This window comes from Neofelis nebulosa, chromosome 10, assembly GCF_028018385.1.
Source record: "Neofelis nebulosa isolate mNeoNeb1 chromosome 10, mNeoNeb1.pri, whole genome shotgun sequence".
In the NCBI taxonomy this organism is placed as follows: Eukaryota; Metazoa; Chordata; class Mammalia; order Carnivora; family Felidae; genus Neofelis; species Neofelis nebulosa.
Window position 1 is genome coordinate 22,806,970 of NC_080791.1, and position 22,738 is coordinate 22,829,707.

The window sequence follows — 22,738 nt, forward strand, 5'->3', positions numbered from 1 at the left end:
ATGGGGAATAAACTAGAACAAGGCCCCACCCCATGCCAAAGACCCTGCTGGCTCTCTGGTCACCACAGCCCAGACACTTTGACTTGTTAGGGCTGCGCCTTGAGGAGGCGAGCTGTCTACCCAGGAGTTCACACCGATGTAGCTCCAAGTTAATGGTAAACACAGACCACTCTCCTCCCCGCGTTCCTCTCCCTCCCTCCTGTCTTCCTTCCAAAGAGATGCTGAGTTCCCCCCCAACCCCCGCAGGCGGTCTGCCTCCTTCCACACAGCTCTTTGGCTCAGGCATTTTCCCAGCCTCCCCATAAAACTCTTGTTGTCCTAGATCCTGTTCCTTCAGGGCCTGTATCTCTTCGGTCAGAACAGGAGGGATTAACTCGCTTGGCTCTGGGGCGCACATAGGGATTTTCAGGGGAGGACAGGGATGGAGGTTCCAAAGAATTTCAGAGTAAGACATACACCCACCCACCCCCATCAGAAGCTATAAGCAGCTTTATACAAACAGGGAGTATCTCAGGATCGTATCTCAGGATCCCCATTTTCACGTGCTACTCTACAGGAAAGCAGCATTCCCTTTTAATATAAAGTCGTATCAACCAGATAAAACCTGTCAAAGCTACATCACTTAAAATATGTACAGTTCCACACAGAATATTACAACCTGAAGGAAAATAAAAACACACTTTTCAATATGATACAAAGACATGCATCTCAAAGTCATTGCTGTAAAAGGGCAACACAGGTGGAATTCAATTCTGAAATTAAGCTCTTTGCAGTACTGTATCTGGAATGATCGTTGCGACACAGTCGGCCTGATACAGACGTATTGGTGTTCACAGACTCACTCAACATAAACACAACCCAGAAATGCTTTCCTAAAAGACCACTTCAAAAGGCTGAAAACATTGCAATTTCGCTTACATCCTGTACGGCACCCATCACCAGACTATTGGTACGTGATGGAAAAAAAGGAGATAATGAATCGATACGACAGGAGTGGGGATGTTTTATGCTAAAACAAAGAACCACAGAGAATTCTAAGAGGAGAAGGCACATGAAGAGGCCTGACCAGTGACATGTTCACTAAGCCGAGGGAAGATCACATTCCCTGGCGGGGCGGGGGGGGGGGGGGGGGGGGGGAGGGGGGGTAGGAAGAGGTGAGGGGTGTCCTGGGGAGAAACGGGGACTCTGGAAAGACCCAGAGCACACAGCTCTGCCCCTGCAGGACCGAGCACAGCTTCTCTGGCTGTGGGGTCAGGGCATCGGAGGCACCATGCGGCAGGGGAGGAGAGCATACAGAACTGGACCGGTTCCATTGAAAGAGGGAACCACATGCTTTTGGAAAGCAGTATGGAAAAAAATGGAAGGAGCCCAGATTACGGCTCCAGATAAACTGGGCTAAAGTTCAGGCTCTGTGGTGGGTGACTGGCTATGTTGCAGATTTGCTGTGAGGGTTACCGAGACAGCAGAGGCCAGCATTGAGCACGGTGCCTGGTCCACCGCAGCTACTCCACAAATGCTAGGGCCATCTCCCACCCTGTGCTATGTCCTCGGACTCTCCGGGGAAGCGACAGCAGGCAGGACGGTTGCTGGTTGACTGTGCAGGTCATACAAGTTCAGAATAACTCAAGGTCAGGGAGAATGCAGAACTCCTGAACAGTAAGGCAACTGTGTATATATATATGTATATATATATATATATTTATATATTTATATTTATATTTATGTCTCAATATATAAAGGCATTTTTTTATAAATAAAATACAATAAAAGGGATAACACTTAAAACAGCGTTACTAATAATATAAATAAAGCAGTCCACAATGAGTTTGCCCTAAAGGTAAAAGTTGTCTCCTCTACCGGGTGGACAAATCCCATATTCAAACTCAATCTTTAAAAGCAGTTTATGACCTAAGGCTCATGCTAATATACCTCTGTTTCCTGAATCAAAATGACTGCCTACGAACATTTACTCCCAGTTTTCTCAAACTCCCTTTGTGACCGCATGGCTGTGAGTTGGTTGGCAAACACAGGGCATGTTTTCATATTCTGTGCACTAGGACTCCGTCCTTTGCTAATCACAGAAGGGATGCAGATATCCCCCTCCAACGCCAAGTGTATCTACACCACATGAAGCATAAATCCAGCATACTATAGGTATGGACATCTGGAATGCAGAATTTGATTCTACACAGCACCCCTAATACCGGACCCTGAAATTATATTCACTACATTCCACTCGAAGACATTCTCGCATAGTGACCCAGCTCAAACAGCGTATTTCGCTAACAGCTCTATTTATAAAATATATAGACATATGTAAGGGAATATTGATGCATTTACATAAACAGTTGATTAACATAGTATTCTAGTCTATTTCACTGCAATTTTTGGGAAAGAAGCTTTTTTCATTTATGCTGAAACTGTTTGACTCTACATAAAGAGAATCATTTTGTTTTTTTTTCCCCCCAAGGGATGCACAATCCAAAAATAAGCAGTGATCCATTAAAGCTTGACTCAAAAGCTATTAAAATAGCTATTAAATAGTAGTAGTGTTTTTTTGTGAGCTTTTCTTTCTTTTTTTTAGATGTGGAGAAGAAAAGCCTTCCAAAGGCAGCTGCAAATGTCCTCGTCACTCAGAGGGAGCAGTAACTGTGATTTATGAGCTCTGCTAACCGAAGCTTCAGGTGCCTGTTTACAATGACGACATTCTGAAAAAAGTCAGGAAATTTCAGACCATACCCCTTTCCCTCCAAATTAAATCTTTTCTGACATTCAAGTCTTCCAAGCATTGCCCATGTTGGAAGCTGGAAAATAATAATTTTCGGGTGGCATGACACCGGGAGCACAATGTGGGTCTTTCTTTTCAAGTCGCCACTTTAAACTTATGTTGTTCCTACTCTCAGAACAGTCAAAAAGAGCCCCACAGTGATGATTTTATAAACCAATCCAATTTTAAGGTAGTGGGACCTGAGGACATTCATTCTTCTCTCTGGCCCTGGTTCCCTCTCTGCAAAATGCAATAACCCCACAGACCTTAACCTCAAACCATGTTCATGACACTTTGTGACTAGTGTCTAGAAAACGGAACATAACTTGTGCCCATGTGCAGACAGTCAACAGGTCCCCTATCACTTCTGTGGAAGGCACTCCTAAAATTCAAAAGAGACCTGCTATTATAAACACTAGGTGACAGCTGAGGGTGATTCCAAATGTTCTCAATAATAATAAACATAGTATCAAAAGCCAGCTTTCCATCTGAAAACTTCGAACAGCCAGATCAGTTCCCTCTCGAGCCGTATCGGCCAAGAGGCTGGATCCTTGCAGGAGGAGCTCTTCTGGTCACTGAGGTTCTCGGAAACATGGAATGATACCACTGCTCTCAGATGATTGAAAACTACGCAAAACTAGGTTTCCTACTGAGGGGGAGGGAGGAATAGGAATTGTTAAGGCATAAATAATAAAAAAGGGCACACAATTTAAGATACATTCATGTGACCTTACTACTACAAAAAATAAATAACGATTTTCTCTGATTTGAATGAATGTCCTTCACGCAGTCCATCCCCAGGCCTGTTTTGTGCAGGTGATGGCTTGAAGTGGGAGCATGACCAGTCGTATGCACATCCTCAGGTTTCTTGGGGTTGCTGAAGGACCCCTGAAGGGCTGTCTAGAGGAATGCCGGGAGGAGACCACGCTGTCTTTTCAGTACAGTCCTTTGACCCATGTGGCAAAATAAGAGGATTCCAACTTAAAATTTTGTTCTCTGTTTCTGAATGGACACAGCTGTCTCCTGAAAAACACAAAGGTTTGGGAGCATTAGGAAATCATAAAGCTGATTTTCACAAAACAGTCTAAAAATATTACTTTGATCAATAAAGAAAGAATCATGAGCAAGAGTAGAGCCAGTTGTGTTGAGTTTGACTTTGAGAGAGGAAGTAGGTTTCAAAGATCTAAAATAAAGCTGAGCTCTCATGGACAGTTGTACAATTCATCTGAGGGCTAAAAGCAAAAACCCCTTAAAACCCTGCAAATAACCACTTTAAAGAAAGGCTACAGGGGTGCCTGGGTGACTCCGTAGGTTAAGCATCCGACTTCGGCTCAGGTGTGACCTGAGATCTCATGGTTCCTGAGTTCGAGCCCCACGTTGGGCTCTGTGCTGACAGCTCAGAGCCTGGAGCCTGCTTCAGATTCTGTGTCTCCCTCTCTCTCTGCCCCTCCCCTGCTTGCATGGGGTCTCTCTCAAAAATAAACAAACATTCAAAAAAAAAATTCTTTTTAAAGGAAGGCTACAAAAAAAAAAAATAATAAAGAAAGGCTACAGGGGTGCCTGGTGGCTCCATCAGTTAAGCGTCTGACTCTTGATTTCAGCTCAGATCATGATCTACAGTTTGTGGGTTTGAGCCCCACATAGGGCCCCACACTGATAGCGTGGAGCCTTTTTGAGATATTTTCTCTCTCTCTCTCTCAATCCCCTCCACCTCAAAACTAAATAAATAAAATATATAAACATTTAAAAAGAAAGATAGAAAGAAAGAAAGAAAGAAAGAAAGGAAGAAAGGAAGAAAAGAAAGGCTACAACTCCAGAATTAATGCAAATGTAAAAGAGGCCCATGATCACAAAATGCATTGGCCCACAAGTCTACTGTTCAGGTACAAACTGAATCAAAGCCTATTTGGATTTATTCTCCAAAATGTAATGGGATTAACAGCCTGAGCTGAAGGATGTGGATAACAGAATTTCACAGAATTCCCTGTATTGTCAACTTTTTTGAAGTACCCACTAACCCCACCTACTATTTAAGAAATATGTGAGTTGATCACAGAAAAAAGCAACTTCCTTCATATAGGTCTTAAGTAACTGAAGACTAGCTTGAAACTTAAGATTTCTTTTTTCTTTCTTTTTTTTTTTTAAAGCACATAGTTTAATGGAACTTGGAAAACATTTTTCACATGTTTATCATTTTTATGTTTGTATCACAGATGGTTTGGAATTATTAAAAGCATCTTCACACACAGTGATTCTGTTCCTAAGCTATCAAATATGACTGGATCAATGGCATTACTAAGAACCTTTTCTAGTAGGGATAGAACGGTTTCTGACTATACCCTGGGAAATGTATGGGGAAATGCATTATATTAACATACACAATTCTGCTACCAGATAATATGTTGTCTAACTAGACAGAGAAATTGCTGTAACTATATTTTACACGTGTGAGAAAAGGAGTGAGCCCGTTATGTACTCTGAAATTATGATGGGATTTTCCCCCCAACACACACCAGTGGGATAGAGCACTCCAATTTTCACAAAAATGGAAAGACGCAGAAACGATCCCTTTCCCCCCATTTCCATTCTTCTTGCAAATGACTTATGTGAGCTCTTGTATTTTTGTAAACTATAGAAGACAGATCTGGGAACAGCTTATTCTGTGCATTCTAAAAACAACCATGTGAGGGGATTGTTTTAGATTACGTGAACAGTATTTGCACATGAAACTTGAGATTGCTAATGGCTCCCGGTACCTCTGCTGAACTCTGCTGTATCTTCTGTGCACTCAATGTCGATGTCATTTCTCTTGTCCTGACAGCAAGTATGCTGAGCAGGTCTTGGTGCCGTGCCATCTTTGAAGCTCTCCTCAGGTGACTGGCTACAGTCGGGGGCTGTGGAAGCCAGACATACGGGCACCTTCATGTGACTGAGGGGCTTCATTTCCAAGCCATCGTGAGGATAAGGTGCTACCACTGGGACCACAGGAAGGGGGCTGCTGCTGAAAGTGCTGCTGGTTTTGGTGAAACACCTACAAAATACAACCAAAAGAAACAGAATTGTGCCTTCAGGGATCAATCGTTAAAATACACTTACTTTGAAATACCATTTGGTGTTTTGTAATCACAGACTCTCATTAAGAAAGATCAGCGCTTACAAATAATGCAATGATTCACTCTGATTTGCAAGATCAAGAACTCAGAAATTGCAGTTAAAGTGGAACACAGCAGGAGACTGCACCACTTAAGAATAAAGCCATATAGGATGACCAATCTCACAGGCTTCCTTTGCCTTGGTCCTCTGTCAGAAGTTGTCTTCCATTTCATAATTAACTGGTTCCCGAATACAGCACACAGAAGAAAAAGGCCATTAGCCACTGGAAGGATGGAAGAGAACAGAGAGGAAGAAGAGAACAGAAAGCTAAGAAACCTATGGCCACGTGAGAGGACGAATCTTATGAAAGCCAACAAAAACACACGGCTTTGAAGTCAGGTAATATGTTCCCTCTTCCCCCTTGCAGGGCGGGGGACACTACAAGGATCAGATGTTCGAAATCCAGGTTTTGTATATTTTTAAATTTTTTTCTTTGAAGAACTGATTGCTAGAATTTATTAGCAAGGAGCATTCACTTCGATCCTGACTTACTTTTATTCCTGCCCTCACCTAAGATACACGTTTTCTTTTTTTCTTTCGGTTCTTCAGATTAGATCATTTCTATTGATCTTCTAGTTCACGGATTCTGTCTTCTGTCATTTCCAGTCTGCTGTTAACGCCATTCAGTAAATTTTCCATTCCTGTTAATTGTACTTTTCAGCTTTGGAATTTCCTTGTGGTCTTTTCTATAGTTTCTATTTCTCTGCTGCAATTCCTCAAGTGTGAATTCAATGTTTTTATCGTCCTTTAGGTGCTTGAACCTATTTATAACAGCTGCCTCAAAAGTCACTGTCTGCTCATTGTGACATCTGTGTCACCTCAGGGTCTGTTTCTGTTGTCTTTTTTCCTTTAAGTATCACATTTTCCTTTATTTTTTTTATTTTTTTTTATTTTTGCTGGTTTTCTATTGGTCTTGAACTCTATCCTCTGACACCTCTGTTTGGGTCCCTGACCCAAGACTGGAGAATGCCCTCCAGCAAAAATTCACAAATAAATGTCAGCCATTGTCTTTCAAGTTTAGATTTATTCAGTTCCTGCCTGCTTCAGGCTATTCTCCAATAATTTCAAACTGTCCAGATTTCATCACTATTATTACCTATAGATGATCAAGCTATTCCATCATAAACAGAAACTGGAATAACAGAAATATATTTTTTATTTCAATAATTGTAAGCAAGTCTTAGGAACACATTTCATTTGGCTTTGATTTGGGCATGTTAGGTAGGAAACACACAGAACTGACCAGCAGTGTGATGGAGCTAGGCGATGTTGGGGAATAAAAATAAGAATCTTTTGGATTTCCACTTTTTTACCATGGGATGGTACATTTCTGGGGCATATGCAAATGAGTAAAAGAAGTCCATGCAACTGTTACGAGCATCTCTGTTGGTTCAGGTTATTGGAAATACTAACTGCTAAGCAGGAAGAAAGATCTGAACCTGCAAGACACGAAGATATCTGTCAGTTAACCAGATCCTTCATTTAAGTAAGTCCAACATTAATTTCAAATAGAGAAGTATACTTACTATAAATTTAGTGGAATCTGGATACTAGTCACCTGGAATGGAAAGCCAAGTATGTGAGGTATTCATTTGTACAGAACAGTTTGAGTACAGGATTAGCTAATAGGACTCTATTTTAAGTTTTAATAATATATAGCAAGAAATACATACCTGATTCAAATAAAACCTAAGTGTTCCCATGCATGTCTTAAGCCAATAAAAAATGAAGGAAGCACTAGTAAGAAGAAAGTTTGCTGGAGGCAGAATCAGAGCACTGGACTAGACAGATCATGACTCCAGGAGAGTATGGCATTCCTTATTTGTCCCGTTCTACATTTTATTCAACTCTGAATTTTATTTTTTTTTTCAACATTTTTTTTTAATTTATTTTTGAGACAGAGAGAGACAGAGCATGAATGGGGGAGGGGCAGAGAGAGAGGGAGACACAGAATCGGAAACAGGCTCCAGGCTCCGAGCCATCGGCCCAGAGCCTGACGCGGGGCTCGAACTCACGGACCGCGAGATCGTGACCTGGCTGAAGTCGGACGCTTAACCGACTGCGCCACCCAGGCGCCCCTCAACTCTGAATTTTAAAAACTTTTCTGGGATGCTGGCAAAAGTGAGCACTAATCTCCTGACAGCCATTTAATAATGTCCATGTCATCGCCCTCTTTCCTTCTTGGATTTTGTCAGGTCTCTTCCTCTGTCCCAATACCCAGGGAACCTGAGAATCCCTCTGAACATATTCAATTCGTCAAATCGAATACAGACTGTTAAGTAGGGTATTCACCCAAAATGTGGGGCATGGTCAGAGGCAAAACCAAAACACAGACAAAAATAGCCTTTCTGAATTCAAATACTACTAATGAAAATTTAACGGGTATTCTCCATTTATATAAATAACCTTACCTAGAAGAACCCTTTATTCTAAAAGCATTTGCTGAACACCTTCTAAATGTCAGACACTGTGGTAAGAGACTGAAAATATAAAGGTAAATAAGGCAGATTTCCAGCTTCCAGTCAAGCAGAGATGGACAAGCAAACAAATGGTTCCAGCGTGATGCAGTAAGTTACACAAGAAGACGTAAAAGACACTGTCTGTGAGACGGTAATAGATGTGTGCTTGATGAGAACAGGGCACGTCCCATGTGCCCAGCCAGAGACTAGTGTCTATTCTTTCCTACTGGCTCAGACCCAATTGTTTTATAATCGAAGAAATTACATTAGGTCACAATTACAGAATTAGAGAGTAAGAAGGATTCTGGTTTCCCCAAATTGGAAATATCTCTAGTTGGGGGAATCTACATGGTTTCCACGATTTGTTGGAAATAACTTTTAAAAAATTAAACTGCTGGTTTCTGGCTATGACTGATTAGTTTGTATCAGAACAATTCTCCTGCCAAGGACAACTACAAAGGATGGAGAAATTTTTATTTTAAAACTTTTTTAATGTTTATTTATTTTTGAGAGAAAGAGAGAGAGAGAGAGAGAGAGCGCATGCACATGCGAAAGGGGCAGAGAGAGAGGGAGAAATAAATAAGGTAGATCTGAATCTGAAGCAGGCTCCAGGCTCTGAGCTGTCAGCACAGAGCCCAATGTGGGGCTCAAACTCATGGACGGCGAGATCATGACCTGAGTGGCAGTCGGATGCTTAACTGACTGAGCCACCCAGGCGCCCCAAGAAATTTTTATTTTAAATCTGTTGAAGTCATCAGAGGGCTACTACCCAAGCAAGCACCTGAGCGGCTGAGATTTCAGAGAGAAGGTAAATGTGAACCCGAGTTTCAGCATCCCCTTTTCCTCTTGAGGCATTTCCCCAATTCAGTGCAAAAAGAAAAGGCTGAGGCATGAAGCAGAAAGTGCTGGCTACAAAGCTAAGAAGCTAAGTAGGACTCCTGGCACTTTCATGGGGCTGAGAAAACAGAAATTGGAGTTCAGAGCCTCCCAAAGAGAAAAGACTTTTTAATTAGGACCCTTGAAGGCTTATGCTGTAAAAATAACGGTGAAGCAGAAACAGACAACACTTTTACAGACGTTGAAACTCAGCAGTAAATAATCAGCTCAGTCCCTGATCGGGTTAAAGCGATCTGCCCCTTGCCAAACTGCCTGCCAAAAGCAGTCCCGTCTGGAAGAAGAAAACTTCTTCCAGAGCCTCTGTGAGTTTTCATACGCAGTGCCCAGAATTCAATTAAAAATTATCAGGCATATCAAGAGAAAAGAACGAGAGAAAAATAAGTGATGCAGATACTGAATTAGGAGACAAAGACTTTAAAAGACTTGGATGCATATATTTAAGAAAAAAGATGACAAGATGAAGAGTTTTAATAGACACTTAGAGTCTAGTAATAATTAGAAGCAGGCACTGCATACTATTCAGACTGAAGGGCAGAGACAAAAGGATGGGAAATATAGAGAGAAGTTTTAAAGACATATGAAGCATCGTGAAAAGAGAACAAGACAGAGCCATATCTGGAGACAGAGGGCTAAGAATTTGCTAAAACTGACGAAAGCCCAAGCCGCAGATTCAAGAAGTCCTATGAACCCCAAGCAGAATACATATTCACACTTTCGAATGTGAATAATTAACCACAGAGTTTAATGCGAATAATTAAACTGCCGAAGGCAAAATACAATGTGAAAATCATAAAAGCGGTCAAAAGAAACAGACATTATTACTTTGGAAGGGAACAATGACAGTTGCACAGATGATTCTTCACCGGAAACGACAGAAGCCATAATGCAACATCGTGCAAGTACAAAAAGAAAGTAACTGCCAGCCTAGAGTTCAATAAACAGTAGAAAGGATCCGTCAGAAAGGAAGATGAACTGAAGACATTTTCAGACCAAAACGCTGGGACAATCTGTCACCCTCAGACCTGTATTATAAGAAATCCCAAAGGGAGTTTTTCCAAGTTGAAGGAAATGACTACCAGCACAGAGAAGAAAGGAAATACTGAAAAGAACGAACAGTAACAAAAAAATGTAGTGTCAGGAATTCTGAATAAATACTGACTTCAAAAAACAGTAGCTGTAATGTCTTAGAGAATTTTATGTATCTGTAGAATGAAAACGTGACAAAAATAACACAAAACCCTGAAGAAGGAAATGAGTGAAAATGCTCTAAAGTGTTTTATTGCCTAAGAAGTGGTCAAAGTACTGATGTATACGGGACTCCAATTAAAGTCATAATGTCTAGCACCACGCACATAGTTTGTGGCACATTAGTAGGACCTCAAAAATGTTGAACTAATAAATAATAAACATTAAAACATCAGCCATTTTTTATATCCTTTTTCTTAAGTAAGTAAATTCATCGTCAGAGGGGGCGGGCAACGATTAAACTAACTGGAAAACATCTTATAACAGACCATGCTCAGCACTAAGATAAGACATGTCCACTTTAGCGAGAATGAATGGATATACTTACGCCTTAGGATTTTTTGTAGGACAACAGTAGTTATGTCTGTCCTTGTTCCATACTGGCTCTGTTGTCTGGGTTTTCTCTCATCTGCTGGTTCCAAAGATATCTGACTTAAACTTCAATCTCCTTGAGGACAGGAGATAACTGTCTCAGTGTTAGAGTAACCTCTTAAAACAGTGAGACGCACAGCATAGGCAGACCCTTAAAAACAACCCCCGATGGTGATGTTGTAAAACAAACTAACTAATAAGCTTCTGGCTTGAGGCCCCATGTGTCTGCAAGAATCTGGAAGTAACACAGAGGTCCTAGAAACCTAAAAGACCACAAAGTATCATCAGGGCAGAAAGAAGTTTTCACTTAAAAAAAGCAAAGTTAAACTGTAGTTAAAAAAAAAAAAAAAAAATACTTGCCAGAATTAGAAAAACCAGGGCACCTCCCTAAAAACAAAATAGTATAAATTAATAATTTGTTGAGGTAGCTCTAAGAGGAATTAATGTTAACGTAAAATAATGTTAACACAAAATAATGAAGACTCACCAGATAGTCAGAGGCCTTAAATTCTTCTGTTGCTTTCCTTTTAGTTTCTTTTTTTCTGCTCACTTCTTCAATTTAAAGCAAAGGATGACATGTTTGTTTGTTTGTTTGTTTGGCTCCATGCCCAGCAAGGACCCGCACACGAGGCTTGATCTCATGACCCTGAGATCAAGACCTGAGCTGAGATCAAGAGTCAGCTGCTCAACCGACTGAGTGACCCAGGTGCCCCAAAGGATGAGCTTTTTTGATGAAGAGCAAGGGCGATTTGCTGGGAGGCAGTGGAGGTGAACTACATGGGTGGGGCCGGACTAAGGGGATGGCCAAGACAGAGGGGCCATGGCCAACTGTGACGGATGATAACCTGCTTTTCTGTGCCGGAGAAAACACATAGATGAAATATTCAGCTGTTTTACAAGAAGTGACGCATATTTAGCAAGAAAAAAAAGAAGTACAATTTAACCGTTCCCTATTCTTTGGTATCTATTTTTCAAATAAGTGAAACAGAAGAGGACAGCAGTTTACTTTGTTCTGAATTGTGACTCTCAACAGAACAGTGTTGACGTTGATCATATTGCGTTAGATTACCCACTTTTCAACATGCTAAACCACACTGATAAAATTTTCTAGTACACCAAATCCTAACCCCTAATCATCAGGAATTAACCTTTTTTCTTTTTTAATGTTTATTTTTGACAGAGCGTGAGTGTGGGAGGGGCAGAGAGAGAAGGGGACAGAAGATCTAAAGCAGGCTCCAGGCTCCGTGCTGACAGAGGAGAGCCTGATGCCGGGCTCGAACTCACAAACCATGAGATCATGACCCGAGCCTAAGTCGGACGCTTAACCGACTGAGCCACCCAAGCACCCCAGGAATTTATCATTTGGATACTACATGGAAATCATTTTTCTGTTCCAGGTATCTACATGTATCAACATAAAAATGGCTTTAACTTGGGGGTTATGTGCTAAGACACAAGCATAGATGACAAAGCATATGAAAAAAGAATATCATAGGGGCAAATGGGTGGCTCAGTCATTAATCCCTCTAACTTTGTCTCAGGTCATCATCTCATGGTTTGTGAGTTCAAGTCCCACGTCAGGTGAGCACCAGCCCCACTTCAGGTGAACCCCGCTTCTCTCATTCTATGCCTTCCTCTCTTTCTCCCTTTTTCCCTCTGTCCCTCCTGGGATTCCCTCTCTGCTCCTCGCTTACTTGCACCCTCTCTCTCCCTCAGAAAATAAAAATAAATTAAATAAATAAAAAATAAATGAATAAATGAAAAAGGACTATAATACCTGTTCTGAATAGAATTAAGAAGATAACATGTGGAAACACTTTTGCTGATTAACACTTGAATTAAAATCGCTAAAGCAATCGGGTAATCACAAAAATAGTTATGTATATACATGTAAACTTCAAAGACCCAAATCTATAGGCAGTGAATGAGAGAACATGTCAAATGAGTATGTCTACAAATATAGGACATTTATCAAGCTGCTCTTACAATGCACATTTTACAGTTTATACAGGCACAAAGAGTTTGTAATTTCACTACCTTAGGCTTCTCAAATAATCCTTCAATTGCAGTTATTATTGGCTTAAGGTAGAGTGAAAGTTTTCACTGAGCTGTCTCTGACTCAATGAAACTACTTTGCTTAATTTTCAATGTAAAAACACTGGGTAAATAGAGCCCTGGGCATCTTGCCACGTACAAAAATGTGTGCTAAAATTAATTCAGGTGGTCTGGGGCCTGTTAGTTTACTAAGATCTCTTTCGGTTAACAGGAAAGACCTGACAAATTGGTAAGATAGAAAAAGGACAGTTACAGTGTCATAAAAGTAACGAAATAGTCTTTAACCAACAATCTGGATAGCACACACTAGGAAATAGAAGATTGGAACAGTGGCACAGGACTGTGCTTCGACGAGTATGTTGTTTAGTATTTGACTAAATATATTTTGGACATTCCAAAAAACTATATGGGACCTCTGAAATATTTTCTAGAGAAGTGGCCCATTTCTGTTTACACAGTTAAATATTTGTTAAGTGTGACTGATTATGTACAGAATGGCTCTGATCAGGTAATTGTATAAATTTTGCATTAAGTTTTCCTCTTTTTTTTTCTAAATTTTTTTTGAATGTTTATTTTTATTTTGAGAGAGAGAGAGAGACAGAGACCAAGCAGGGAAGGGGCAGAGAGAGAGGCAGGCACAGAATTGGAAGCAGGCTCCAGGCTCCGAGCTGTTAGCACAGAGCCCGACGCGGGGCTCGAACCCACAGACTGCGAGATCATGACCTGAGCCGCAGTCGGCCACCCAACCGACTGAGCCACCCAGGCGCCCCTTAAGTTTCCTCTTTTGATGATCCCTGAAGGGCAAAGACTGACTATCCATGGATCTCTTGGATGTGTGATACTCATTTTCGTGAGTATGTTCTTGAAACTTCTGAAACACTCACCTCTTGGTGGTGGTTTGTGTTAATACTCAGCTTACTGGGTGCCTGGGTGGCTCCGTCGGTTAAGCATCTGACTCTTGACTCCGGCTTTAGGTCATGATCTCCAGTTCATGAGTCTGCACCTTGAGTCAGACTCCATGGTAAAAACACAGAGGCCGCTTGGGATTCTCGCTTTCCCCCTCCGTCTGTCCCTCCCCTGCACACAGGCTCTCTCCCTCTCAAAATAAATAAATAAACTTAAAGTAAATACTCAGCTTACTTCTGTTTCCTCTTGCCTCAGTGTCTCTGTCACATTGCTGACCCAGCCCTTATTTTTGGAGGCTCATCAGTTACTATGCAACAGAAGCCTGATGACATTCCTCCAGGGCCACGGCTGTCCTCCACTCTCATTGTACATTCTTTGTTGGATGCAACGACCCCAGTGTCGGAGTAGAAGTTGCCCTTTGGGAATTACTTTACTGTGACTGTCACAAAATAGATGACAATAAACGACTGAGTAAATTACTGAACATGGCAAGCTCACACACACATTGTCTTACAAATAAAAGACCAAAAACACTATCCTAACCACCTGACTCCCAGACGACAGGCCACTGTTCTCCATATTATAAGTAGGAAATATAGAACTTCCTCAGAAGGATGGTACTGATCAATTTTAAAAACCGGACACAATGTGGGAATGCAAGCTGGTGCAGCCACTCTGGAAAACAGCATAGAGGTTCCTCAAAAAACTAAACATAGAACTACCCTACGACCCAGCAATTGCACTACTAGGCATTTATCCACGGGATACAGGTGTGCTGGTTTGAAGGGACATATGCACCCCATGTTTATAGCAGCACTATCCACAATAGCCAAAGGATGGAAAGAGCCCAAATGTCCATCGATGGACGGATGGATAAAGAAGATGTGGAATATATATACAATGGAGTATTACCCGGGAATCAGAAAGAATGAAATCTTGCCATTTGCAACTATGTGGATGGAACTGGAGGGTATGGTGCTAAGTGAGATTAGTCAGTCAGAGAAAGACAAAAATCATATGACTTCTCTCATATGAGGACTTTAAGAGACAAAACAGATGAGACTCATAAGGGAAGGGAAACAAAAATAATATAAAAAAACAGGGAGGGGGACAAAACAGATGAGACTCATAAATATGGAGAACTGAGGGTTATGGGAGAGGTTGTGGGAGGGGGGACGGGCTAAATGGATAAGGGGCACTAAGGAATCTACTCCTGAAATCATTATTGCACTATATGCTAACTACTACTTTGGATGTAAATTTTTAAAAATAAAATTTAAATAAATAAATAAATAAATAAATAAAATAGGTCAAGGGGATGAAAAGTACAGCCAATAATAATATATTAACATAATATATAATAACAGCCAGTGATAGTCAATAATAATATAATAATAATATAATAACATCCAGTGACAGATGGTGACACTGTTGTGAGCATTACATAATGTATTAATTATTGAATCACTATCTTGTACATGTAAAACTAACGTAACATTGTATGTCAACTATACTTCAATAATAAAAAATTTTAAATAACAACAACAACAAAAAAACTAGACACAATGTTTTGAGTTTTTTTTTCTTAGGGAATTGGGCAGATTACCACAGCTGGAAGAGAAACCAAACCTTAGGTTTTATGTGTTTGCTGCCTTTGGTTTTTATGGCTAGTTCTGAAGTAGCTACATGATCAGCAATAGATAGATGGAGTCATAACAAATTCACTTGCTGGAGCAAAGAATTTAGATGTACTCAACAAGCAGTCACTTTCAGACTTCACAAACCAGCTGGGTAGCTCTCATCGTAGGCCAGAAAGAGCTAGTGCTATAATGCAATGTTTACATACTCATCTTGACACATTATTTTTATCTGCGTCTATCTGATTATCAGTGAAAGGTTCCAAATTGGTTAAAAAGTGTCCCCAAGCTCAGCAACACACAGACTTCCTTTTTTAAATTTTTTTAACGTTTTGGTTTTTTTTTATTTATTTTTGAGACAGAGAGAGACAGAGCATGAACGGGGGAGGGGCAGAGAGAGAGGGAGACACAGAATCCGAAGCAGGCTCCAGGCTCCGAGGCGTCCGCCCAGAGCCCGACGCGGGGCTCGAACTCACGGACCGCGAGATCGTGACCTGAGCCGAAGTCGGACGCCCGACCGACTGAGCCACCCAGGCGCGGCAACAACACACAGACTTTCAAGGTTGTCCTCCTGCAAGGGCTTGGAGATCATTCATACGATCTGTGCTTCCTAAGGCACCAGTCCCAGTCAAGTTATTTCTCCTTTGACCATCAGCCACGTATAGCTTGCACTTTTTCTTCCCAGGTGGATTATATACATTTCTCCAAGCTGGTTTTTACTTGACTACTTCCTGCCCACTTCTAATCTCTCTAGGACCCTTAATTTCTTGTTTTTTCCTGATGGGACCTCTCAATTCATTCATCTGTGAATTCCATCAGTGTCCTCTCTACTCTTTTTCTACACATTATCAAGACTGATGATAAACAGGCAGGATTTAACCTCAATCCTTTCCCATTAAACTAGCCAAGCAACTGACAAACCCCACTTGATTACATATCCAGAACTTCTCCACTGCCTTTTAAATTGAGAAGAGAAGGGGAAAGACAGAAAGCTTTTGATTTATTTGACTAAAATCTGTTACATTTTTGAAATGCACAAGGATTTCTCAATTAAGTCTTCAGTGCAGGGGATTGGCTCCCCACAAAGGTGCATTAAATACGCTTCTTTCTAGCTGTCCATCGTGAGCTATTACATATCGCTCTTAAAACCCGAAAAGGGTTCAAATTAGCTGAACATGATGAAGCAGGCAGTCATTTACAACATGCCACAAAAGCACTAGCACATCAAACAAAACTCTACAGACTGCTGGAGTGCACATTCCCCTCTTACCTGTTCTCAAATTTTCACATCAGTACTCCAATTTAGACAATAAAGGCAACGTTTTCTCTCCAGATAGTTATGACCAAAACAGACGGATGGTAAAAGGGGTCTAAGGCTGGCACTGATTTGTTTCTTAAGTGCCCACTCTACAAAACGTGTTTAAGTTTAAACCCAAGAAAGTACGGCAGGACACCGCATGGGTAAGATTCCACCGGGGACAGGTCCCACACAAGACTTCATCCAGTAGGCATCTGTGGGATACGAGAGCCACCCTGGGTAAAGGAGAGTTTGAAAAGGAGTCTAAAAGGATGACTCCCAAGGGTGTGCTAAGGGGTAAACCGTTTCTCCTCATCTCCTGCAGTGATTCCTACTTAGTAGGTTGCACCACTTACCTAGATACCCCCCTGCCTTCCTCTTCCCTCAACTGATCACTGGTGTCTTAAAAAAATTTTTTTAATGTTTATTTTTGAGAGAGAGAGAGAGAGAGAGAGAGAGAGAGAGAGAGAGAGAGAGCACAAGCAGGGGAGGGGCAGAGAGAGAGGGAGACACAGAATCCGAAGCAGGCTCCAGGCTCTGAGCTGTCAGCACAAAGCCCGACGCGGGGCTCCAACACACGAACTGCAAAATCATGACCTGAGCCAAAGTCGGACGCTTAACCAACTGAGCTACCCAGGGGCCCCGGGTGTCTATTTTTTTTAATTGGCACCTCCTAAATCTCTCAAACTCATCTACTTCTCTCCATATCTACTGCAACCATCCAAGGGCACTGCTTCTCATCTGGGCTACTGCAATAGCCATTTAACTGGTCCCTCGTATCCTCTTTTGCCCCCTCCAATTTATTCGCCAAACTCCATCCAGAATGTTCTAGCACAAGGCTGTCCTACTTAAAATCTCTCACTGACTCGCCATGGCTCTTATGACCTGCTTTCACTTACCTTTGACCTCTAACCCCTTTGCTTGCCAGGTTCCTGCCACGTTAATCTTCCTGAAGCTTGGTAAGGATCCTAGCATTCTGCTTTGTGGCCCTGCATAAATGGTACCTCTTGTTTGCCTGGAAAGTTTTAAACCTATCCCCTTCTCTTTTCCCTAGTTTTACAAATTCTTCAGAGCTTTAGAGCAAAATGTCACTTGCTTAGGGAGATCAGTCCTTTCAAAGCCATTCTTCACTTTTCCTTTAAAGCATGCAGTTTTGAGTGCATGGTCATTTTCATGTTTCATTTATATCATTTTGGGAAAGGTATGTCTCCCCATCAAACTGTAAGCTCAGTGAAGGCAAGGACAATGCCTGGTGTGCTCACGACATATCCCCCAGGACCTAGCTTGGTGTTTGGCCCACTACAGACCTTCAACAAATGTTTGCTGAATGAATGAATAACTGCTTTTTCCTTTCACTCTCCTTATTTTATCACATCCCTTTCATCAGCTCCTTGAAGACATTTCAAGGCTATAAGCAAAAATAATGAAAGAGAGAAGAAAGTCTTATAAAAAGGATGTCTAATCACTTTAAATGCCTAGGAAATAAGGCAACAACGGTACCTTAAATAATTAAAAATATAAAAATAATCAATTAGCCAAAGCTACCGTCTCCCTTGGTGACCCCATCCATATTTAAGTTTTATCACTTTTCAAAAAATTCTTTAATGTTTATTATGAGAGAGAGAGAGAGAGAGAGAATGAATGGGGAGGGGGTGGGCAGAGAGAGAGGGAGACACAGAATCCGAAGCAGGCTCCAGGCTCTGAGCTGTCAGCACAGAACCCAATGCAGGGCTCAAACTCACAAACCATGAGATCATGACCTGAGGCAAAGTTGGAAGCTTAACTGAGCCATCCAGGCGCCCTAAGTTCTATCACTTTGATGCAAATGACTCTTAGATATGTAGCACAGCCCTGATCTACCCCCTGAACCCAACGTCAACATTTTCATTTGTCATCTTGGCTTAGATATCCAGCTGGAACTTGGAACTCTAAATGCCCAAAACCAAATCCATCACCATTTCTCAATGTCACTTTATTTAAGTTCCTTATTTCTATGACTATTACTGTGGCAATTACCATGCCATCCATGCTGGAAACTTTCTCTTCATTATGCATCTTCCTTTTTTTCTAGATCCGTATCAGTCAGTGGCCAAGTCCTAAAGATTCCCACTCTAGAACCTTCCTCATCTCTTCCTTTCTACCTTCACTCCTTACATGAAAGCCAAGTCTTCGTTATGGAAACAAACTGGTCTCCTCCCTGCAATCCCACCTGTGTACTGCAACCACTAATCATAGCCTAAACGCATCTCTTGAATACACTGCTCCCCTTCTCAAAAACCTTTCAGAGATAATTATGATGCGACTAGCCCATTGATTTTCAACATTTAACCAATATCCCCCACTTCTTTGTGTGTGTCTTAATTAATTAATTTATTTCTTTTTGAGAGAGAGAGAGAGAGAGAGAGCGCGCTCAAGTGAGTGAGGGGCAGAGAGAAAGAGAGAGAGAGAGAGAGAATCCCATGAAAGGCAGAGAGAGAGAGGGATAAAGTGTGGAGCCCGAAGTGGGGCCCGAGCTTACCTGCTGTGGGGCTTGAACTCACAAACCATGAGATCATGACTTCAGCCAAAGTCGGATGCTTAACTGACTGAGCCACCCAGGCGGCCAATGTCCCCCACTTCTGATTAACATAAAAATCTCCTATCCCTCCTGCACTGTTATTACTGAAACAACAGGGACTTCTTCCATTCCTTAAATGTAGAACTACGAGATTCAACATGCTTCTTCAAACTCTGCTCACTATATTTCGAGCTCTGTTGTAAATCACTATGATCAGACCGTAGGCTCTCCAGAGGTAGGACGTGGGCCAGTACCCAGTACATGGTAGGCACTCAATAAATGTTTCTTAAGTAAACTACTACATCGTGACATTCAGGGTCATTCAAGATATAAATTCAATCCACTTTTCCATTTTATATCCTGCTACCCTCTACTTGCACTTCACCAGCCAGATTCTCCAGTGGTTCTTAAAGCATGGTCCCAGGACCAGTAGCATCTGTCCCAGTAGGGATTCATGAGGAATGCAAATTCTCAGGCCCCACTCTCTAGCTACTGAATCACCAACTCTAAGGGTAGAGCCTCCTCACTTGTGTTTTCACAGTGCTCCAAGTGATTCTAACGTATGCTAAAGTGTGATAATCACTGAACTGCACTATTGGCATACCTTTGCGATAATGAGGTTTGGTTCCAGACGACGGCAATAAAGCAAATGTCACAATGGAGCAAGTCAAATGAATCTGTTGGTTTCCCAGTGCATATAAAAGTTCTGTTGACACTATACTATAAAGTGTGCAATAGCATTATGCCTACAGAAACATATGCACAGCTTAATTAAAAAAATACGTTATTGCTAAAAACTTTAACCATCATCTGAGCTTTCAGTGAGTCATAATCACTGATCAGATCACTATAACAATGAAACTATAATAATGAAAGAGAACTATGATATGATATTATAAGACTTATAATATTATAAGAATTATAATAATGAAAAAGCGTGAAATATTGTGAGAATTACCAAAATGTGACAGAGTCGCGAAGTAAGCAAATGCCGTTGGAAAATGGGCACTGAGGGACATGCCTGATGTAGGGTTACCACAAACCTTTAACTTGGACAAAACACAGTATCTGAAGAGTGCAATGAAATAAAGCACAACAAAATGAGGTATGCCTGTATCCACCCTCAGATAAATGTTCATATAACTGAACTGAAATTTTGCCTCGTTTTGCATACACACTAGTTCAACTGGTGTTAGGAAATGCAAATGTATTCTTAGTAATGTCAATATCCTAAAGGTGTAAATTAACTAAAATTGTGCATATTTGGGGGAGTAAATCATATATCATCTACGTCTCAGCATCAGAAGCTTATTACAAACTTTGCCATCTTGGGGGATCTTGAGAAAAGATGTCTCTTTTCAGTTTCAAAGTGAAAAGAGAAGCTTTACATTTAATGATTCCAATTTTCCAGAGTTGAAGGTAGGTACTTACTGATACTTATCTGGCCAATCATTAAGTATCAAAATCACATAATGGCTCCTGGGAGCCAGGTGAGACATTTGGCTAACCTTGAAGGCAATGCAGACAAGCCAAGATTTGCCCTGAACAGGTAGACTCTTATGTAGGAAGAAGTAAATTTAAGCTGGGGTGAAACAGAAGCTGGTTTTCTCAGGCTAAAAAGAATGTACCCATCCATATTCCCAGGTAAAAGGAAAACCCCCAAACATGAAATTCAAGAAGTTATCAACTTGAAAAGTTAATGGAACTATTAACTGTCCACTGTCTTAAAGGGAAAAAAAACCCAAACATGTATAACAAAACCCCCAATACTATACACATACACTCACTCACACACACATAAAAATGGCTATGAGTGAGTGCAAGACGGTACATACTGGTCATATTCCTATAAATGGGATGCATGTTGGTACCAGGATGATAACATCACCATGAAGACATGATTAGCAGCAAATTACCAAAATCTATAATCAGAGTATGCTGGGCTGATTTTACATTTCCTAGGACAATTTTTCATTTTTCAGCCAAGGACATAGCTATAGAGAGATTATATAACTTTCCCAAGATCATAGATTTGGGCAGTGGGAAAGCCTCTGTCTACTTATTCTTAGACCAGAGGTTCTCTTACAACATTACTCTGATGCCTACAGTTGAACTGAGACCTGCTGAAGAGAAACACAAAGGACAATACATTACATTTTCAGGCAATACCATTCGTTTTCATTAAATCTATTAGATTACTTACCAGGTGTATGAAGCATCTTGAGCATGTTCCTAACAAATTGTGATAAAGCCTACAGCCAGTTCAGGACAAAAAATAGGGCTTCAGTGTTATAAAACATCTTAAAATTTAGCTGGGTCATATAGATTTTATTGAAAAATGTAACAAGCAGGGGCTCCTGGGTGGCTCAGTCGATTATGTGTCTGACTCTGGATTTCGGCTCAGGTCATGATCTCACAGTTCGTGAGTTTGAGCCCTCTGCTGGGCTCTGCACTATCTAGGGATTCTCTTTCTCCCTCTCTCTCTCTGCCCCTCCCCCACTTGCACATGCGCTGTGTGAGCACACACGTGTGCTTACTTACACTCTCTCTCCCTCTCTCTCAAAAATAAACATGAAAAAAATGTAACAAGAAATCTTCGTACACAAAATAGGCAGCTGACTCTTGTTCACATACACACCCTAAGATGGGTTAAGTAAAAGATAAAGAAAAGTCTCGAGGAAGTTTTCGTTGCTTTTTGCTCTGCAACTCAAAACACATGCTGAGAAATGGACTGTTAGTTCTATAGCTGACCGTTTCCTTCCAAGCTCTGGTTTTGGTAACTCCCAGACACAACTCTTAACCTTGTCGTTGATTTGAAAAATATAGGTCCCATCCCATTTCAATAATGAAATATCCAAAATCCAGTCCATACTCCAGTTATCTTATGTAGTAACTATAATACAACTTTTACACTGCAGAATTTTAGACCTGGGATGGGCTTCTGAGACCATGTAATCCAATACCATCGTTACGGAAAAAAAAAAAAAGAACTAAGGTTTTTGCCAGACAGAACTTTAATACAACGAAAAGTCTGACAATCCTTTGGAGTTACTATATACAGAGGTAGCCCGAAAGCTTCCTGAATCTTGTCAAAATTTAAATGAACATGTTACCCTACATATTTCTATCTTGTTTGAAATACTGAGTGTATATACCTCTTAAGAGGTTTTTGAAACTCAGAAAATTAAAAGAAAGTGAGATTTTGCTACTTATCTTGAGGTTTTAAGAATAATAATTTTAAGAAGCGCTGAATAATCTGGTAAGAAAATTTCAGTAAAATTACTATGAAAACACATTACTATATACACAGGGTTTTTCGTCTAACATTCAAACATGCTCTCATTCATGACACAGACGGAAAAAAACAGATGAGAAAAGACAAAGTCTATATGC

The 22,738-nt window shown here is 40.9% G+C and overlaps 1 protein-coding gene across 6 annotated transcripts in view; it reads right to left on the reverse strand.

Annotated features, from left to right (window-relative positions):
- Nucleotides 1-1,688: 1,688 nt before the first annotated feature.
- The window catches only part of CDON (cell adhesion associated, oncogene regulated), a 104,086-nt gene continuing 83,036 nt past the window's right edge, over nucleotides 1,689-22,738 (reverse strand). For all 6 annotated transcript variants that reach the window (XM_058687248.1, XM_058687250.1, XM_058687244.1 and 3 more), the window contains 2 exons: nucleotides 5,524-5,798; nucleotides 1,689-3,790 (listed from right to left, as the gene is read on the reverse strand). In XM_058687248.1, coding sequence (XP_058543231.1) covers nucleotides 3,627-3,790; nucleotides 5,524-5,798 — 439 coding nt within the window. In that variant the 3' untranslated portion in view covers nucleotides 1,689-3,626. The remainder of the gene's footprint in view (nucleotides 3,791-5,523; nucleotides 5,799-22,738) is intronic.